The 18,984-nt window shown below is 50.6% G+C and overlaps 2 protein-coding genes across 6 annotated transcripts in view; one reads left to right on the forward strand and one right to left on the reverse strand.

Moving 5' to 3' along the window:
* MAP1B (microtubule associated protein 1B) overlaps positions 1-6,360 on the forward strand; it is a 96,813-nt gene extending 90,453 nt beyond the window's left edge. For 2 of the 5 annotated variants that reach the window (XM_060093015.1, XM_060093019.1), the window contains 3 exons: positions 523-761; positions 1,895-2,033; positions 4,321-6,360. In XM_060093015.1, the coding sequence (XP_059948998.1) occupies positions 523-761; positions 1,895-2,033; positions 4,321-4,433 (491 nt within the window). In that variant the 3' untranslated portion in view covers positions 4,434-6,360. Of the gene's footprint in view, positions 1-522; positions 762-1,894; positions 3,010-4,320 lie in introns of those variants that run through there. The other 3 variants (XM_060093016.1, XM_060093017.1, XM_060093018.1) reach the window with 3 other exon arrangements.
* The window catches only part of MRPS27 (mitochondrial ribosomal protein S27), a 183,657-nt gene continuing 164,872 nt past the window's right edge, over positions 200-18,984 (reverse strand). Inside the window, exon 11 of the mRNA XM_060093023.1 lies at positions 200-317. Coding sequence (XP_059949006.1) covers positions 309-317 — 9 coding nt within the window. The 3' untranslated portion in view covers positions 200-308. The remainder of the gene's footprint in view (positions 318-18,984) is intronic.

Here is an 18,984-nt window from a genome sequence, read left to right on the forward strand (position 1 = left end):
CTTGGAAATCATATGATGTTTATTAAGATCTGACCACTGGCTAGGTCGAATGTGAGGGTATAATATTCAGCTGTGGGCAAAACTGCTTTCAAATGAGATCTTAACTGGATTACAAAGATTGCTTAACAGTGTTTTATGAAATGCAGATATTTTCTTTTGTCCTTTAAAAATCTGTTTCTTAGACCACTTTTCAAATTAAAATGCACATTAGTAGCTCTTTCAGGAGGAGTGTTACCTAGTTCCATCTTTGAGGAAGGCCTGAACTCTTCTTCCCAATGGGTTGTCCACAAAGGGAAACATTCCATTCTTCATTTCTCCTGTTGAGATGGTGAACAACCAGGTCATATTTTCTCAAACTGCCAGTGTTCAACGCCCTCTCTGAGAGAGGGGAATGCCCAGTACCCCCTCGCCATGTCCTAGAGGACCTTCTGGGGAAGGGGTAGGGAAGGTGTACTGGACAGATGGGTCTCTTCGCATTCCCGTGACCCCGGCTTCCTCTTTATTTTTGTTCATTTACTGAAGGGCCAGGAAACACCAAGACATCCAAGCCCTCGGCTGTGCCTCCAGGCCCCCCTGTGTACTTGGACCTGTGCTATATTCCCAACCACAGCAATAGTAAGAACGTCGATGTTGAATTTTTCAAGAGAGTGAGGTCGTCCTACTACGTGGTGAGTGGGAATGACCCCGCTGCTGAGGAGCCCAGCCGGGCTGTCCTGGACGCCTTGTTGGAAGGGAAGGCCCAGTGGGGCAGCAACATGCAGGTAAGAGCTCCAGGACAGTGTCCGCACTGCACATGGAGCTGTGTCCAGAGGCAGAGGGAAGGGATCATGTTTAATGAGGCACCATTATGACTGTGGATCCACATGAGGTACCCTGGGGGGTCTGCCACACATAAACTGTCCTGAGGACAAAGTGGACTTAACACACAGAAGGCGGTCTAAAAGTATTCTTGTTACCACCAGCCATCAGGGACTTGGAGGAAAGCCACTTTACCACCCTAAAGCATAATACATTTATCTGCAAAATGGGACCAAGATTACTTGCCCTTCACCCTAATATACCAAGAATATTAACCAATGTAACCAAGTGGTCATATTTCCATGTGATGCGGATAAGGACTTGTCTTTACTCCTTTGTGCTTCACAAGTAGACCAAAACTTGGAATATGGCCGTTTAGAAAATCGGCTGTCCAGTGAGATTCTGCAGCAGGGGCAGTGCTGAAAATGGTCCCCAGCAGGATACTCCCAGGTCCCAAGCATCATAACTAGGCACGAACCACTCTTAATACTATGTCAGCTATGGTTTTTGCTTATCTAAGTTTTCCTTATGGTTTTGTACAGTCATTCAGTAAACTGTGCTTGCATAACATTAAATAAAAATGCTGGTTATTTCATCATATGAAATCTAATGAGAAACACCCAGTGGCCTCTTACTGAATACAAGGTGGGATTTTTACTGTTCAAGCCAGTGCCCGCCTACCCACCCAACCCTCTGCCCCTAAGCACACACACAAATTAAAGATACAAATGTTTATTCTTAGGATCAGTTATGTTAAAGGAAATATAAGAAATTCCACCTTAACCAAAGCACTTCTTAACACTAAAGAACTGAAAAACCGACAACTCATTGATTAACCAATGAGTTAATGACGTGCTTTTGGTTCCAGTCTTCAGCTCCCCCAGAAAAACTGATTTTTTGGCAGCTTTATTCTGGTTCCTAGAAAACGTTAAGTTGAAAAGTTCTTTGAATTTCCTAAGGACAGTAGATTTTTCTCTTTGCCCTTCTTTTTCTAATGGCCTAATGGTCTAATTAATAATACCTCGCTGTTGTTCTGTTTGTTTTTCATCCGATTTCCGGTTCTGCTCTTCAGCAGCTGTGTTCTCTCTCCCTGCAGGTGACCCTGATCCCAACTCATGACTCGGAAGTGATGAGGGAATGGTACCAGGAGACCCATGAGAAACAGCAGGAGCTCAACATCATGGTTTTAGCAAGCAGCAGTACCGTGGTTATGCAAGATGAGTCCTTCCCTGCATGTAAGATTGAACTGTAACAACCAGGCCAGCCGCACCACAGGGTTTGAACTTTGTTTCCAGAAATTCTTCAGTTTGAAACCACCTTTTCTAACAAAAGTCAATTCACCTAAATAAGTCGCTGAACTGTTACCTGCCAAACGCTATACTGTGTCATGGTGATACAAGTCACTAATATTTCTCAGTTTTTGCTGATTGCTAAGGGAAGTAGCAGTCTTCCCACACTAGGGTTCAAGTTACTGCAAAATTACCTACCCCAGTTCATCTCTGCTGAACATTTGGAAACCATGCACTAGCAAACCCAACTGATTTCTGCTAGGTAGAGGCATCTGTCTTAGAGAGAGAAAGAGAGAGAGAGCGCGCACGCACAAAAGAGAGGGAACGCAGAACAGAGAGAGAGAGAGAAAATGAGAAAGAAAAAAAGAATGCAAGAGGAGGAGATGTAATGGTAGAGAATGCTGGTGAGATACCAGAGAAAGAGAGAGAGCAGGGTGGGGCAGAGAAGAGAAAATAACCATTAGTTAGGTCTGCATTTTCTGTCTATTCTGTAGTTTGCATAGGCAAAGTTTGCAACTTGTGTCAGTCTGAGTCATCAAAAAGGGTCTTAATTTCCTAAAACAAGTTGGCTGGAAGAAAACGGAAAAGAACAAAACTTGTAATGAGGGCATGTGAGATTTTTCACGCCTTAATTAAGCTCCTTCAGTTTGAAGGCTGCACACTGACAAAATGTAGTGAGTGTAGACTGGACATGCAAGTGGTTTGAACCCCATTCAGAACTCTCAGACTCTTCAAACACACGAGTAGATTGATCTAAGGCATGCTCCCAGCATCTGTGCACCCAGTTAGTCCACTCTGAGTCAATTAACCTGCATGCGGAGACACCCGAGTCCACCCCGATAAACAAGCAAATACCAAAGCAGTTGGGAGTACATATGGTAGACAATTTGCCTTAGGAAGTGACTTGAATGTACAAAGATACTTGATGCACTTATTTTTTAATGTGAGACAGCGAGTTTATAAAACATCCGTGTAGGATTATAGATACTCCAGTTAAAGGAGCATGTGTGTGCGCGTGGGAGGGGTACTAGGAGCTTGCCTGATTGGTGCAACAGTCTGATGCTGAGCATTGCGTGTTGAATACCACCTCAGGCCCCTCAGCCAAGCAAGTTGAGCCTTTCATAGCTTCTTTACTACTGCAAGTTCAAGATTGAAACGGCTTCTATGATCAGAACTGGGAAAACAGTGAATCTTAATGGTGGAAAAGGTTCTCAGCAAGTGTACAGTATTTAGCTTCCCTTGTCTTACATTGGCTTTTTTTTTTAATTTTCCATTAATTTCAGCATAATTATGGGAACAAGTGTACAGAATTTTTTTTTTAGATATGTGAGAACTTTTCATAGATGAACTTTTTAACAAATGTTTTCATTTACAGGAAAATGCAAAGAAAATTTTCAAGTGACAGTCTTTTTTTTTTAAGTGTTTCGTAAGACAAAAAAATGAATAATGTTTTTTGAAGTTCTGGTGAGATTGAAGTCTGATATTGCAGTAATAATATTTATTAAAAGCCCATCACTACCAGGAATAGTGATACCTCCCACCCCTTGAGTCCCATAACAAAAATCTGAGTATGCGCTATCTTAGAGTGGGGGAGAATGGCTACTTTTCCAGGCCTTTACGAGTACATCACCCAGTGGTATCCTACGTACTTCTTTCAAGATCTTCAACCATGAGGTAAAAGAGCCAAGACAAGTTCAAAGAACCCTAGCAAAAATTTGCTTTGGGATTTTCTTTTTTGGAAAAAACAAAAAAAGAAAAATACGTTGAAAACAAATGAATTCCCAACTCCTACGGTTCATCACGTAGAGTTCAGAGATCATTTCCATCATTGTCATCATTGAACTATGAACCTGGGAAGCCAGATCATGATTAAAACTGACGTTGAGTTTCAAGTTGCAGATCAACGCACCCAGTGTTCAGATGTGGCAAACTTTTCAGTGACAGCTGTGCTGGGCTCTGTCGAGTTGCGTCTCCTGCAGACTCTAAGATCTACGGAGTAGTCAACAATCACCTCGTTTTATTTTCTATGTTAGTTATTTATTTCAGAATTAACATTTTAGTTTATTTTTGTCTGATAAGTGTGTGTTTTGCACTGCTAACTAACTATGAAGGTTTAAACAATGCTTCTTCCGGGTCCCTTCACCGAGGACCTAATGCAGTCTACTTAATGCTGTGAATTACATTTTTCAAATGTTTAATTTTTTTAAAAAATTAATATTCTATTTTTTTTTAGGCTTCTCTAGAAATGCAGCTTTTATTTATTACCCTATTTCTTTGAAGTCCTTAAGAACAACGCATCGATTTAGGGTACAAAAAAACGAGCACACGATGGAAAACACATTGTGACAAAAAAGGATTTCAGTGAGTATAAACTCACCTACTTAAAAGGTATTTTAAGAGACAACCTCTAAGATACTCAAGATGATAATTTAATAATTAGTTGTTAAGTTGGTTCACATGATGCATTGGAAGAGAAACAGATTTCCAGCCTTCTTGCCAAATCCAGACCTCTGGTTGATTTTTCTTTGATAGAAGATGGAATTATTTTCCAATTTCCCAAATTAAATTTATTTAACATGTACATTATTTTGCTTTAAGAAAAAAACCAAACATTTTAGGAAAATTATAGCCAGTCTTCAATTATAACCGTTCAATCCCACTCCTTTTTTTTTTTTTTCTTTTCTTTTTTGCTATGGAATTTAATGGAAAAAATATACAAAAGCTGTCACTGGTCAGCTGGCTCTTTTTCCTATGAAATAGATCAGTACCTTTCTCCATCCATTGTTCTCAGTGATGACCACAGAGCCTGAATATAACAGGAACACCAATATTTACATTACAGGTTGCTCCTGTCCTTCCAGACACCTTTCCTACCTGTGTGACTAACCTAATTTTGCTAGTTTCATAAATACACAATTAGTTTAGTAACAGCCATCACAATGTACCATGTACATTCATGGTGAGAGCTAAAGATTGACACAGACTTCTAGGAGCTTTGTTCATACTGATTACTTAATCCAATTGTATAGATTGAATATTTGAGTGAAAGGAATTTACACTCTGTTTAAATGATGGGATTCCATCGAGCTAGCACTCATGATCCTGAACTTTTTGGTGGTAATTCTTAAACTTCTACAGAGACTAGACGTTAGAGATGATCCTCCATTTTCAATTTTAACTAATTCTATCCCCTTTCTCAAAACCCAATCCCTGTGCATGCTTTCTCAGTCTTGTGGTGGGGCTGGATACAGTGACTGACCCTTCCCCCCCTTCCCAACCCTTAAATGCCATTTTCCATGGTGTTCCCCCCAAAAATGGTTTTTTTTCTTAACCTTACATGTCATAGTAAATGGTTTCCCCAGTGTATATGAATGTTTTAAGTGTCTCCAATAGCTTACACAGTTTAGGAGCTTTCCAGTACTCATTTAATAAGATTTAATCATTTGCTAATGGAAATTTTACCACTTCCCATTTTACCTGTTACCAAATTTCAGCTCTCAGGAGCTGCTCTACAATTCTGAAATTGCTTTTCTTGCCTCTTCAGTCACCTGTCACAGGAGGTTCTTGCTCAGTAATGACATTGTGAGTTAGATTAATAACTTTTTTTTGCGCTTCAGATTTAGAAGAAAAGACCCTGTTTCCATCTGAAAGGAACTGTAAGCTTTTATCTTTTAACCAACTGAACAACACACCAAAAGCAGCCTAGGGGATGAGCATTTCTTTGAAAGCGATTAGGTTATTCACCTGGTATTAAAACTATTTACTATGAAAAAAAATCTGTGACTTTATTAATTTAAAAGGCAGCATCAACAACTGAAAAGGAAGGGAAGAAATAAATAGCTTCTCTGCACTCATTTGGAGCTCCCCCAAAAAGGAGCCATCGAGATGGGACATCAAGACCGGGGCTGCCCTTTTCAGAACGCCCCTGCGGCACTGAGTCAGGCTTACGGCGCTGCACGCAGCCCTTCTCCTTCCACCCTGGAAGGACATGGTCTTGAGCCTGGCTGAGAAGCACCTCCCACTCCTCTCTCTTGTTCTGAATGGTGTTTGTGTCAGTCTGCAGCTGTGTATGGTATTATGTCTTATAATCCTGCATCACTTCTATCCTATCCAGTCATATCTAATGTAGAAAATTAGTTTCCAGTGAAAGTAATATGTAGTGCTTTTATGATATTTGTGTGCAATATCCCCTCTTCCATTGAGGATATTTGATGTAAAAGAAACAAAAAGAAACACCTCACTTCCACAATAAAATACAAAAGTGGCAAAAGTTGGTGTGTGTGCTGTGCTGTCTTTTTTTTTTTTTTGAACACCAAACGTACTTTATTAGCACAAAAAAGCAGCCATAACAAGGCACAGCAAGCGGAAACATACATTAGCAGTCAAAGGGTTAGTGTTGCATACAAATATAGCTTTTCTATTTTGTGGCCTTGGTGATAGCCATTGGGATGTAAAAGAACTTTCTGTAGCAGCAGGTAAGGAAACTAAGGAGCACTCACCAGTGGTACAGAGCACGTTAACAAAAAGAAAGAAGAATGGATTCGACTACTTTAGTGCAAAATGTCCAGAACGGAACTGTAAATTCAGTCCAATACTAAGAAGCAAACACTAGAACTTGGTATTACTTCCAAAATAGCTCACTCAAGTAGTATTGCATACTATTGTGACAAAAAGGTGCTAAGTAAAGTTATTTACAGATACAATGGTTGTACAGTACCTTTTAAATCAGCAATTTAGGTTTAAGATTTTCCATTAAAAATTAAGTGGACTGAAATTCTATAACTTGTACTTAAGCAATTCAGCTATGAGAGTTTACAACAAAGAGATAAATACTGCCATCTAAATTATGAATTACAGTTTAACAATAATCTCAACAATCAGCAACCACTGTAGTATTATCCGACTTGTTTGCGTATCTTTTAGTCTCATTTTCTTCATGGTTCACAAACTCATCACGGGCATAGAAAATGTTCCAAATTTAATGAATCAGCGATTTGACTGCTCATGTCAATTTAAAAAAATCACACAGGCCTACTTTGCAGCAGCTATTCCCAATGTGTTATGTTAAAGCACTCATTAAAAAATGAATACTTAAGGCGTTAAGTAAAATTCTAAATAAAATTCTACTACCAACTTTTCATAAGTCTGAAATTTTAAGAACTACTACTTAGAAAACTGGTTTACTTTTTACTTAGAAAACTGGTACCTTTTGCAGAAGAGAAAAGGAGACTGACTATAAATTATACCAAAACTTAAGTGAACTGCACTATGCCCTTGGGGCCAGAAAATTACAGTTTTTTTTCTAAAATGAAGGCAGTCTTTATTTTTTGGACTTCCAAAGCTTGATTTATACTAACTACAAACATCACTACATTTGGAAGGTTACAGAAAAATTCTTACAAAAAATAATAATTTGAAATATTTCCCCCAGGCGACTCCATGATCCTCAGCCTCATCCGCGTGGGTCTTTTTACAAATGTCACCTCAGGAAGGCACAGTGACCATAGGGGGTAGTCGTCCTTACTGATGGGCTGGCGGTCTTCACCACCGGTCCTTTCCTTTACCCCTCATCTCCCTGGCCTCACATCCCGCTGCTCTGTGCCTTGCACAGTCCGCTCCAGCCACACGGGCCTTCTTCACGCACTCTAGGCACAGTTCCCTCCAGGGCCTCAGCACTGGTGTCTTTGTCTACCACGCTTTCCCCCCGGCGACTCCATGATCCTCAGCCTCATCCCCGTGGGTCTTTTTACAAACGTCACCTCAGGAAGGCACAGTGACCATAGGGGGTAGTTGTCCTTACTGATGGGCTGGCGGTCTTCACCACCGGTCCTTTCCTTTACCCCTCATCTCCCTGGCCTCAAATCCCGCTGCTCTGTGCCTTGCACAGTCCGCTCCAGCCACACGGGCCTTCTTCACGCACTCTAGGCACAGTTCCCTCCAGGGCCTCAGCACTGGTGTCTTTGTCTACCACGCTTTCCCCCGGGCGACTCCATGATCCTCAGCCTCATCCGCATGGGTCTTTTTACAAATGTCACCTCAGGAAGGCACAGTGACCATAGGGGGTAGTCGTCCTTACTGATGGGCTGGCGGTCTTCACCACCGGTCCTTTCCTTTACCCCTCATCTCCCTGGCCTCAAATCCCGCTGCTCTGTGCCTTGCACAGTCCGCTCCAGCCACACGGGCCTTCTTCACGCACTCTAGGCACAGTTCCCTCCAGGGCCTCAGCACTGGTGTCTTTGTCTACCACGCTTTCCCCCCGGCGACTCCATGATCCTCAGCCTCATCCGCGTGGGTCTTTTTACAAATGTCACCTCAGGAAGGCACCGTGACCATAGGGGGTAGTTGTCCTTACTGATGGGCTGGCGGTCTTCACCACCGGTCCTTTCCTTTACCCCTCATCTCCCTGGCCTCACATCCCGCTGCTCTGTGCCTTGCACAGTCCGCTCCAGCCACACGGGCCTTCTTCACGCACTCTAGGCACAGTTCCCTCCAGGGCCTCAGCACTGGTGTCTTTGTCTACCATGCTTTCCCCCCGGCGACTCCATGATCCTCAGCCTCATCCGCGTGGGTCTTTTTACAAATGTCACCTCAGGAAGGCACAGTGACCATAGGGGGTAGTTGTCCTTACTGATGGGCTGGCGGTCTTCACCACCGGTCCTTTCCTTTACCCCTCATCTCCCTGGCCTCAAATCCCGCTGCTCTGTGCCTTGCACAGTCCGCTCCAGCCACACGGGCCTTCTTCACGCACTCTAGGCACAGTTCCCTCCAGGGCCTCAGCACTGGTGTCTTTGTCTACCACGCTTTCCCCCCGGCGACTCCATGATCCTCAGCCTCATCCGCGTGGGTCTTTTTACAAATGTCACCTCAGGAAGGCACAGTGACCATAGGGGGTAGTTGTCCTTACTGATGGGCTGGCGGTCTTCACCACCGGTCCTTTCCTTTACCCCTCATCTCCCTGGCCTCAAATCCCACTGCTCTGTGCCTTGCAGAGTCCGCTCCAGCCACACGGGCCTTCTTCACGCACTCTAGGCACAGTTCCCTCCAGGGCCTCAGCACTGGTGTCTTTGTCTACCACGCTTTCCCCCCGGCGACTCCATGATCCTCAGCCTCATCCCCGTGGGTCTTTTTACAAATGTCACGTCAGGAAGGCACAGTGACCATAGGGGGTAGTTGTCCTTACTGATGGGCTGGCGGTCTTCACCACCGGTCCTTTCCTTTACCCCTCATCTCCCTGGCCTCAAATCCCGCTGCTCTGTGCCTTGCACAGTCCGCTCCAGCCACACGGGCCTTCTTCACGCACTCTAGGCACAGTTCCCTCCAGGGCCTCAGCACTGGTGTCTTTGTCTACCACGCTTTCCCCCCGGCGACTCCATGATCCTCAGCCTCATCCGCGTGGGTCTTTTTACAAATGTCACCTCAGGAAGGCACAGTGACCATAGGGGGTAGTTGTCCTTACTGATGGGCTGGCGGTCTTCACCACCGGTCCTTTCCTTTACCCCTCATCTCCCTGGCCTCACATCCCGCTGCTCTGTGCCTTGCACAGTCCGCTCCAGCCACACGGGCCTTCTTCACGCACTCTAGGCACAGTTCCCTCCAGGGCCTCAGCACTGGTGTCTTTGTCTACCACGCTTTCCCCCCGGCGACTCCATGATCCTCAGCCTCATCCCCGTGGGTCTTTTTACAAATGTCATCTCAGGAAGGCACAGTGACCATAGGTGGTAGTCGTCCTTACTGATGGGCTGGCGGTCTTCACCACCGGTCCTTTCCTTTACCCCTCATCTCCCTGGCCTCAAATCCCGCTGCTCTGTGCCTTGCACAGTCCGCTCCAGCCACACGGGCCTTCTTCACGCACTCTAGGCACAGTTCCCTCCAGGGCCTCAGCACTGGTGTCTTTGTCTACCACGCTTTCCCCCCGGCGACTCCATGATCCTCAGCCTCATCCGCGTGGGTCTTTTTACAAATGTCATCTCAGGAAGGCACAGTGACCATAGGGGGTAGTTGTCCTTACTGATGGGCTGGCGGTCTTCACCACCGGTCCTTTCCTTTACCCCTCATCTCCCTGGCCTCAAATCCCACTGCTCTGTGCCTTGCAGAGTCCGCTCCAGCCACACGGGCCTTCTTCACGCACTCTAGGCACAGTTCCCTCCAGGGCCTCAGCACTGGTGTCTTTGTCTACCACGCTTTCCCCCCGGCGACTCCATGATCCTCAGCCTCATCCGCGTGGGTATTTTTACAAATGTCACCTCAGGAAGGCACAGTGACCATAGGGGGTAGTTGTCCTTACTGATGGGCTGGCGGTCTTCACCACCGGTCCTTTCCTTTACCCCTCATCTCCCTGGCCTCACATCCCGCTGCTCTGTGCCTTGCACAGTCCGCTCCAGCCACACGGGCCTTCTTCACGCACTCTAGGCACAGTTCCCTCCAGGGCCTCAGCACTGGTGTCTTTGTCTACCACGCTTTCCCCCCGGCGACTCCATGATCCTCAGCCTCATCCCCGTGGGTCTTTTTACAAATGTCACGTCAGGAAGGCACAGTGACCATAGGGGGTAGTTGTCCTTACTGATGGGCTGGCGGTCTTCACCACCGGTCCTTTCCTTTACCCCTCATCTCCCTGGCCTCAAATCCCGCTGCTCTGTGCCTTGCACAGTCCGCTCCAGCCACACGGGCCTTCTTCACGCACTCTAGGCACAGTTCCCTCCAGGGCCTCAGCACTGGTGTCTTTGTCTACCACGCTTTCCCCCCGGCGACTCCATGATCCTCAGCCTCATCCGCGTGGGTCTTTTTACAAATGTCACCTCAGGAAGGCACCGTGACCATAGGGGGTAGTTGTCCTTACTGATGGGCTGGCGGTCTTCACCACCGGTCCTTTCCTTTACCCCTCATCTCCCTGGCCTCACATCCCGCTGCTCTGTGCCTTGCACAGTCCGCTCCAGCCACACGGGCCTTCTTCACGCACTCTAGGCACAGTTCCCTCCAGGGCCTCAGCACTGGTGTCTTTGTCTACCACGCTTTCCCCCCGGCGACTCCATGATCCTCAGCCTCATCCCCGTGGGTCTTTTTACAAATGTCATCTCAGGAAGGCACAGTGACCATAGGGGGTAGTCGTCCTTACTGATGGGCCGGCGGTCTTCACCACCGGTCCTTTCCTTTACCCCTCATCTCCCTGGCCTCAAATCCCGCTGCTCTGTGCCTTGCACAGTCCGCTCCAGCCACACGGGCCTTCTTCACGCACTCTAGGCACAGTTCCCTCCAGGGCCTCAGCACTGGTGTCTTTGTCTACCACGCTTTCCCCCGGGCGACTCCATGATCCTCAGCCTCATCCGCATGGGTCTTTTTACAAATGTCATCTCAGGAAGGCACAGTGACCATAGGGGGTAGTTGTCCTTACTGATGGGCTGGCGGTCTTCACCACCGGTCCTTTCCTTTACCCCTCATCTCCCTGGCCTCAAATCCCGCTGCTCTGTGCCTTGCACAGTCCGCTCCAGCCACACGGGCCTTCTTCACGCACTCTAGGCACAGTTCCCTCCAGGGCCTCAGCCCTGGTTTCTTTGTCTACCACGCTTTCCCCCCGGCGACTCCATGATCCTCAGCCTCATCCGCGTGGGTCTTTTTACAAATGTCATCTCAGGAAGGCACAGTGACCATAGGGGGTAGTTGTCCTTACTGATGGGCTGGCGGTCTTCACCACCGGTCCTTTCCTTTACCCCTCATCTCCCTGGCCTCAAATCCCACTGCTCTGTGCCTTGCAGAGTCCGCTCCAGCCACACGGGCCTTCTTCACGCACTCTAGGCACAGTTCCCTCCAGGGCCTCAGCACTGGTGTCTTTGTCTACCACGCTTTCCCCCCGGCGACTCCATGATCCTCAGCCTCATCCGCGTGGGTCTTTTTACAAATGTCATCTCAGGAAGGCACAGTGACCATAGGGGGTAGTTGTCCTTACTGATGGGCTGGCGGTCTTCACCACCGGTCCTTTCCTTTACCCCTCATCTCCCTGGCCTCAAATCCCGCTGCTCTGTGCCTTGCACAGTCCGCTCCAGCCACACGGGCCTTCTTCACGCACTCTAGGCACAGTTCCCTCCAGGGCCTCAGCACTGGTGTCTTTGTCTACCACGCTTTCCCCCCGGCGACTCCATGATCCTCAGCCTCATCCGCGTGGGTCTTTTTACAAATGTCACCTCAGGAAGGCACAGTGACCATAGGGGGTAGTTGTCCTTACTGATGGGCTGGCGGTCTTCACCACCGGTCCTTTCCTTTACCCCTCATCTCCCTGGCCTCACATCCCGCTGCTCTGTGCCTTGCACAGTCCGCTCCAGCCACACGGGCCTTCTTCACGCACTCTAGGCACAGTTCCCTCCAGGGCCTCAGCACTGGTGTCTTTGTCTACCACGCTTTCCCCCCGGCGACTCCATGATCCTCAGCCTCATCCCCGTGGGTCTTTTTACAAATGTCATCTCAGGAAGGCACAGTGACCATAGGGGGTAGTCGTCCTTACTGATGGGCTGGCGGTCTTCACCACCGGTCCTTTCCTTTACCCCTCATCTCCCTGGCCTCAAATCCCGCTGCTCTGTGCCTTGCACAGTCCGCTCCAGCCACACGGGCCTTCTTCACGCACTCTAGGCACAGTTCCCTCCAGGGCCTCAGCACTGGTGTCTTTGTCTACCACGCTTTCCCCCCGGCGACTCCATGATCCTCAGCCTCATCCGCGTGGGTCTTTTTACAAATGTCACCTCAGGAAGGCACAGTGACCATAGGGGGTAGTTGTCCTTACTGATGGGCTGTCGGTCTTCACCACCGGTCCTTTCCTTTACCCCTCATCTCCCTGGCCTCAAATCCCGCTGCTCTGTGCCTTGCACAGTCCGCTCCAGCCACACGGGCCTTCTTCACGCACTCTAGGCACAGTTCCCTCCAGGGCCTCAGCACTGGTGTCTTTGTCTACCACGCTTTCCCCCCGGCGACTCCATGATCCTCAGCCTCATCCGCGTGGGTCTTTTTACAAATGTCACCTCAGGAAGGCACAGTGACCATAGGGGGTAGTTGTCCTTACTGATGGGCTGGCGGTCTTCACCACCGCTCTTTTCCTTTACCCCTCATCTCCCTGGCCTCAAATCCCGCTGCTCTGTGCCTTGCACAGTCCGCTCCAGCCACACGGGCCTTCTTCACGCACTCTAGGCACAGTTCTCTCCAGGGCCTCAGCACTGGTGTCTTTGTCTACCACGCTTTCCCCCCGGCGACTCCATGATCCTCAGCCTCATCCGCGTGGGTCTTTTTACAAATGTCACCTCAGGAAGGCACAGTGACCATAGGGGGTAGTTGTCCTTACTGATGGGCTGGCGGTCTTCACCACCGGTCCTTTCCTTTACCCCTCATCTCCCTGGCCTCAAATCCCGCTGCTCTGTGCCTTGCACAGTCCGCTCCAGCCACACGGGCCTTCTTCACGCACTCTAGGCACAGTTCCCTCCAGGGCCTCAGCACTGGTGTCTTTGTCTACCACGCTTTCCCCCCGGCGACTCCATGATCCTCAGCCTCATCCGCGTGGGTCTTTTTACAAATGTCATCTCAGGAAGGCACAGTGACCATAGGGGGTAGTTGTCCTTACTGATGGGCTGGCGGTCTTCACCACCGGTCCTTTCCTTTACCCCTCATCTCCCTGGCCTCAAATCCCGCTGCTCTGTGCCTTGCACAGTCCGCTCCAGCCACACGGGCCTTCTTCACGCACTCTAGGCACAGTTCCCTCCAGGGCCTCAGCACTGGTGTCTTTGTCTACCACGCTTTCCCCCCGGCGACTCCATGATCCTCAGCCTCATCCGCGTGGGTCTTTTTACAAATGTCACCTCAGGAAGGCACAGTGACCATAGGGGGTAGTTGTCCTTACTGATGGGCTGTCGGTCTTCACCACCGGTCCTTTCCTTTACCCCTCATCTCCCTGGCCTCAAATCCCGCTGCTCTGTGCCTTGCACAGTCCGCTCCAGCCACACGGGCCTTCTTCACGCACTCTAGGCACAGTTCCCTCCAGGGCCTCAGCCCTGGTTTCTTTGTCTACCACGCTTTCCCCCCGGCGACTCCATGATCCTCAGCCTCATCCCCGTGGGTCTTTTTACAAATGTCATCTCAGGAAGGCACAGTGAACATAGGGGGTAGTCGTCCTTACTGATGGGCTGGCGGTCTTCACCACCGGTCCTTTCCTTTACCCCTCATCTCCCTGGCCTCAAATCCCGCTGCTCTGTGCCTTGCACAGTCCGCTCCAGCCACACGGGCCTTCTTCACGCACTCTAGGCACAGTTCCCTCCAGGGCCTCAGCACTGGTGTCTTTGTCTACCACGCTTTCCCCCCGGCGACTCCATGATCCTCAGCCTCATCCGCGTGGGTCTTTTTACAAATGTCACCTCAGGAAGGCACAGTGACCATAGTGGGTAGTTGTCCTTACTGATGGGCTGGCGGTCTTCACCACCGGTCCTTTCCTTTACCCCTCATCTCCCTGGCCTCAAATCCCACTGCTCTGTGCCTTGCACAGTCCGCTCCAGCCACACGGGCCTTCTTCACGCACTCTAGGCACAGTTCCCTCCAGGGCCTCAGCACTGGTGTCTTTGTCTACCACGCTTTCCCCCGGGCGACTCCATGATCCTCAGCCTCATCCGCATGGGTCTTTTTACAAATGTCATCTCAGGAAGGCACAGTGACCATAGGGGGTAGTTGTCCTTACTGATGGGCTGGCGGTCTTCACCACCGGTCCTTTCCTTTACCCCTCATCTCCCTGGCCTCAAATCCCGCTGCTCTGTGCCTTGCACAGTCCGCTCCAGCCACACGGGCCTTCTTCACGCACTCTAGGCACAGTTCCCTCCAGGGCCTCAGCACTGGTGTCTTTGTCTACCACGCTTTCCCCCCGGCGACTCCATGATCCTCAGCCTCATCCGCGTGGGTCTTTTTACAAATGTCACCTCAGGAAGGCACAGTGACCATAGGGGGTAGTTGTCCTTACTGATGGGCTGGCGGTCTTCACCACCGGTCCTTTCCTTTACCCCTCATCTCCCTGGCCTCAAATCCCACTGCTCTGTGCCTTGCAGAGTCCGCTCCAGCCACACGGGCCTTCTTCACGCACTCTGGGCACAGTTCCCTCCAGGGCCTCAGCCCTGGTTTCTTTGTCTACCACGCTTTCCCCCCCGGCGACTCCATGATCCTCAGCCTCATCCGCGTGGGTCTTTTTACAAATGTCATCTCAGGAAGGCACAGTGACCATAGGGGGTAGTTGTCCTTACTGATGGGCTGGCGGTCTTCACCACCGGTCCTTTCCTTTACCCCTCATCTCCCTGGCCTCAAATCCCGCTGCTCTGTGCCTTGCACAGTCCGCTCCAGCCACACGGGCCTTCTTCACGCACTCTAGGCACAGTTCCCTCCAGGGCCTCAGCACTGGTGTCTTTGTCTACCACGCTTTCCCCCCGGCGACTCCATGATCCTCAGCCTCATCCGCGTGGGTCTTTTTACAAATGTCACCTCAGGAAGGCACAGTGACCATAGGGGGTAGTTGTCCTTACTGATGGGCTGGCGGTCTTCACCACCGGTCCTTTCCTTTACCCCTCATCTCCCTGGCCTCAAATCCCGCTGCTCTGTGCCTTGCACAGTCCGCTCCAGCCACACGGGCCTTCTTCACGCACTCTAGGCACAGTTCCCTCCAGGGCCTCAGCCCTGGTGTCTTTGTCTACCACGCTTTCCCCCCGGCGACTCCATGATCCTCAGCCTCATCCGCGTGGGTCTTTTTACAAATGTCATCTCAGGAAGGCACAGTGACCATAGGGGGTAGTTGTCCTTACTGATGGGCTGGCGGTCTTCACCACCGGTCCTTTCCTTTACCCCTCATCTCCCTGGCCTCAAATCCCGCTGCTCTGTGCCTTGCACAGTCCGCTCCAGCCACACGGGCCTTCTTCACGCACTCTAGGCACAGTTCCCTCCAGGGCCTCAGCACTGGTGTCTTTGTCTACCACGCTTTCCCCCCGGCGACTCCATGATCCTCAGCCTCATCCGCGTGGGTCTTTTTACAAATGTCACCTCAGGAAGGCACAGTGACCATAGGGGGTAGCTGTCCTTACTGATGGGCTGGCGGTCTTCACCACCGGTCCTTTCCTTTACCCCTCATCTCCCTGGCCTCACATCCCGCTGCTCTGTGCCTTGCACAGTCCGCTCCAGCCACACGGGCCTTCTTCACGCACTCTAGGCACAGTTCCCTCCAGGGCCTCAGGACTGGTGTCTTTGTCTACCACGCTTTCCCCCCGGCGACTCCATGATCCTCAGCCTCATCCCCGTGGGTCTTTTTACAAATGTCATCTCAGGAAGGCACAGTGAACATAGGGGGTAGTCGTCCTTACTGATGGGCTGGCGGTCTTCACCACCGGTCCTTTCCTTTACCCCTCATCTCCCTGGCCTCAAATCCCGCTGCTCTGTGCCTTGCACAGTCCGCTCCAGCCACACGGGCCTTCTTCACGCACTCTAGGCACAGTTCCCTCCAGGGCCTCAGCACTGGTGTCTTTGTCTACCACGCTTTCCCCCCGGCGACTCCATGATCCTCAGCCTCATCCGCGTGGGTCTTTTTACAAATGTCACCTCAGGAAGGCACAGTGACCATAGTGGGTAGTTGTCCTTACTGATGGGCTGGCGGTCTTCACCACCGGTCCTTTCCTTTACCCCTCATCTCCCTGGCCTCAAATCCCACTGCTCTGTGCCTTGCACAGTCCGCTCCAGCCACACGGGCCTTCTTCACGCACTCTAGGCACAGTTCCCTCCAGGGCCTCAGCACTGGTGTCTTTGTCTACCATGCTTTCCCCCGGGCGACTCCATGATCCTCAGCCTCATCCGCATGGGTCTTTTTACAAATGTCATCTCAGGAAGGCACAGTGACCATAGGGGGTAGTTGTCCTTACTGATGGGCTGGCGGTCTTCACCACCGGTCCTTTCCTTTACCCCTCATCTCCCTGGCCTCAAATCCCACTGCTCTGTGCCTTGCACAGTCCGCTCCAGCCACACGGGCCTTCTTCACGCACTCTAGGCACAGTTCCCTCCAGGGCCTCAGCACTGGTGTCTTTGTCTACCACGCTTTCCCCCGGGCGACTCCATGATCCTCAGCCTCATCCGCATGGGTCTTTTTACAAATGTCATCTCAGGAAGGCACAGTGACCATAGGGGGTAGTTGTCCTTACTGATGGGCTGGCGGTCTTCACCACCGGTCCTTTCCTTTACCCCTCATCTCCCTGGCCTCAAATCCCGCTGCTCTGTGCCTTGCACAGTCCGCTCCAGCCACACGGGCCTTCTTCACGCACTCTAGGCACAGTTCCCTCCAGGGCCTCAGCACTGGTGTCTTTGTCTACCACGCTTTCCCCCCAGCGACTCCATGATCCTCAGCCTCATCCGCGTGGGTCTTTTTACAAATGTCACCTCAGGAAGGCACAGTGACCATAGGGGGTAGTTGTCCTTACTGATGGGCTGGCGGTCTTCACCACCGGTCCTTTCCTTTACCCCTCATCTCCCTGGCCTCAAATCCCACTGCTCTGTGCCTTGCAGAGTCCGCTCCAGCCACACGGGCCTTCTTCACGCACTCTGGGCACAGTTCCCTCCAGGGCCTCAGCCCTGGTTTCTTTGTCTACCACGCTTTCCCCCCCGGCGACTCCATGATCCTCAGCCTCATCCGCGTGGGTCTTTTTACAAATGTCATCTCAGGAAGGCACAGTGACCATAGGGGGTAGTTGTCCTTACTGATGGGCTGGCGGTCTTCACCACCGGTCCTTTCCTTTACCCCTCATCTCCCTGGCCTCAAATCCCGCTGCTCTGTGCCTTGCACAGTCCGCTCCAGCCACACGGGCCTTCTTCACGCACTCTAGGCACAGTTCCCTCCAGGGCCTCAGCACTGGTGTCTTTGTCTACCACGCTTTCCCCCCGGCGACTCCATGATCCTCAGCCTCATCCGCGTGGGTCTTTTTACAAATGTCACCTCAGGAAGGCACAGTGACCATAGGGGGTAGTTGTCCTTACTGATGGGCTGGCGGTCTTCACCACCGGTCCTTTCCTTTACCCCTCATCTCCCTGGCCTCAAATCCCGCTGCTCTGTGCCTTGCACAGTCCGCTCCAGCCACACGGGCCTTCTTCACGCACTCTAGGCACAGTTCCCTCCAGGGCCTCAGCCCTGGTGTCTTTGTCTACCACGCTTTCCCCCCGGCGACTCCATGATCCTCAGCCTCATCCGCGTGGGTCTTTTTACAAATGTCATCTCAGGAAGGCACAGTGACCATAGGGGGTAGTTGTCCTTACTGATGGGCTGGCGGTCTTCACCACCGGTCCTTTCCTTTACCCCTCATCTCCCTGGCCTCAAATCCCGCTGCTCTGTGCCTTGCACAGTCCGCTCCAGCCACACGGGCCTTCTTCACGCACTCTAGGCACAGTTCCCTCCAGGGCCTCAGCACTGGTGTCTTTGTCTACCACGCTTTCCCCCCGGCGACTCCATGATCCTCAGCCTCATCCGCGTGGGTCTTTTTACAAATGTCACCTCAGGAAGGCACAGTGACCATAGGGGGTAGCTGTCCTTACTGATGGGCTGGCGGTCTTCACCACCGGTCCTTTCCTTTACCCCTCATCTCCCTGGCCTCACATCCCGCTGCTCTGTGCCTTGCACAGTCCGCTCCAGCCACACGGGCCTTCTTCACGCACTCTAGGCACAGTTCCCTCCAGGGCCTCAGGACTGGTGTCTTTGTCTACCACGCTTTCCCCCCGGCGACTCCATGATCCTCAGCCTCATCCCCGTGGGTCTTTTTACAAATGTCATCTCAGGAAGGCACAGTGAACATAGGGGGTAGTCGTCCTTACTGATGGGCTGGCGGTCTTCACCACCGGTCCTTTCCTTTACCCCTCATCTCCCTGG

This window comes from Mesoplodon densirostris, chromosome 3 (assembly GCF_025265405.1).
Source record: "Mesoplodon densirostris isolate mMesDen1 chromosome 3, mMesDen1 primary haplotype, whole genome shotgun sequence".
In the NCBI taxonomy this organism is placed as follows: Eukaryota; Metazoa; Chordata; class Mammalia; order Artiodactyla; family Ziphiidae; genus Mesoplodon; species Mesoplodon densirostris.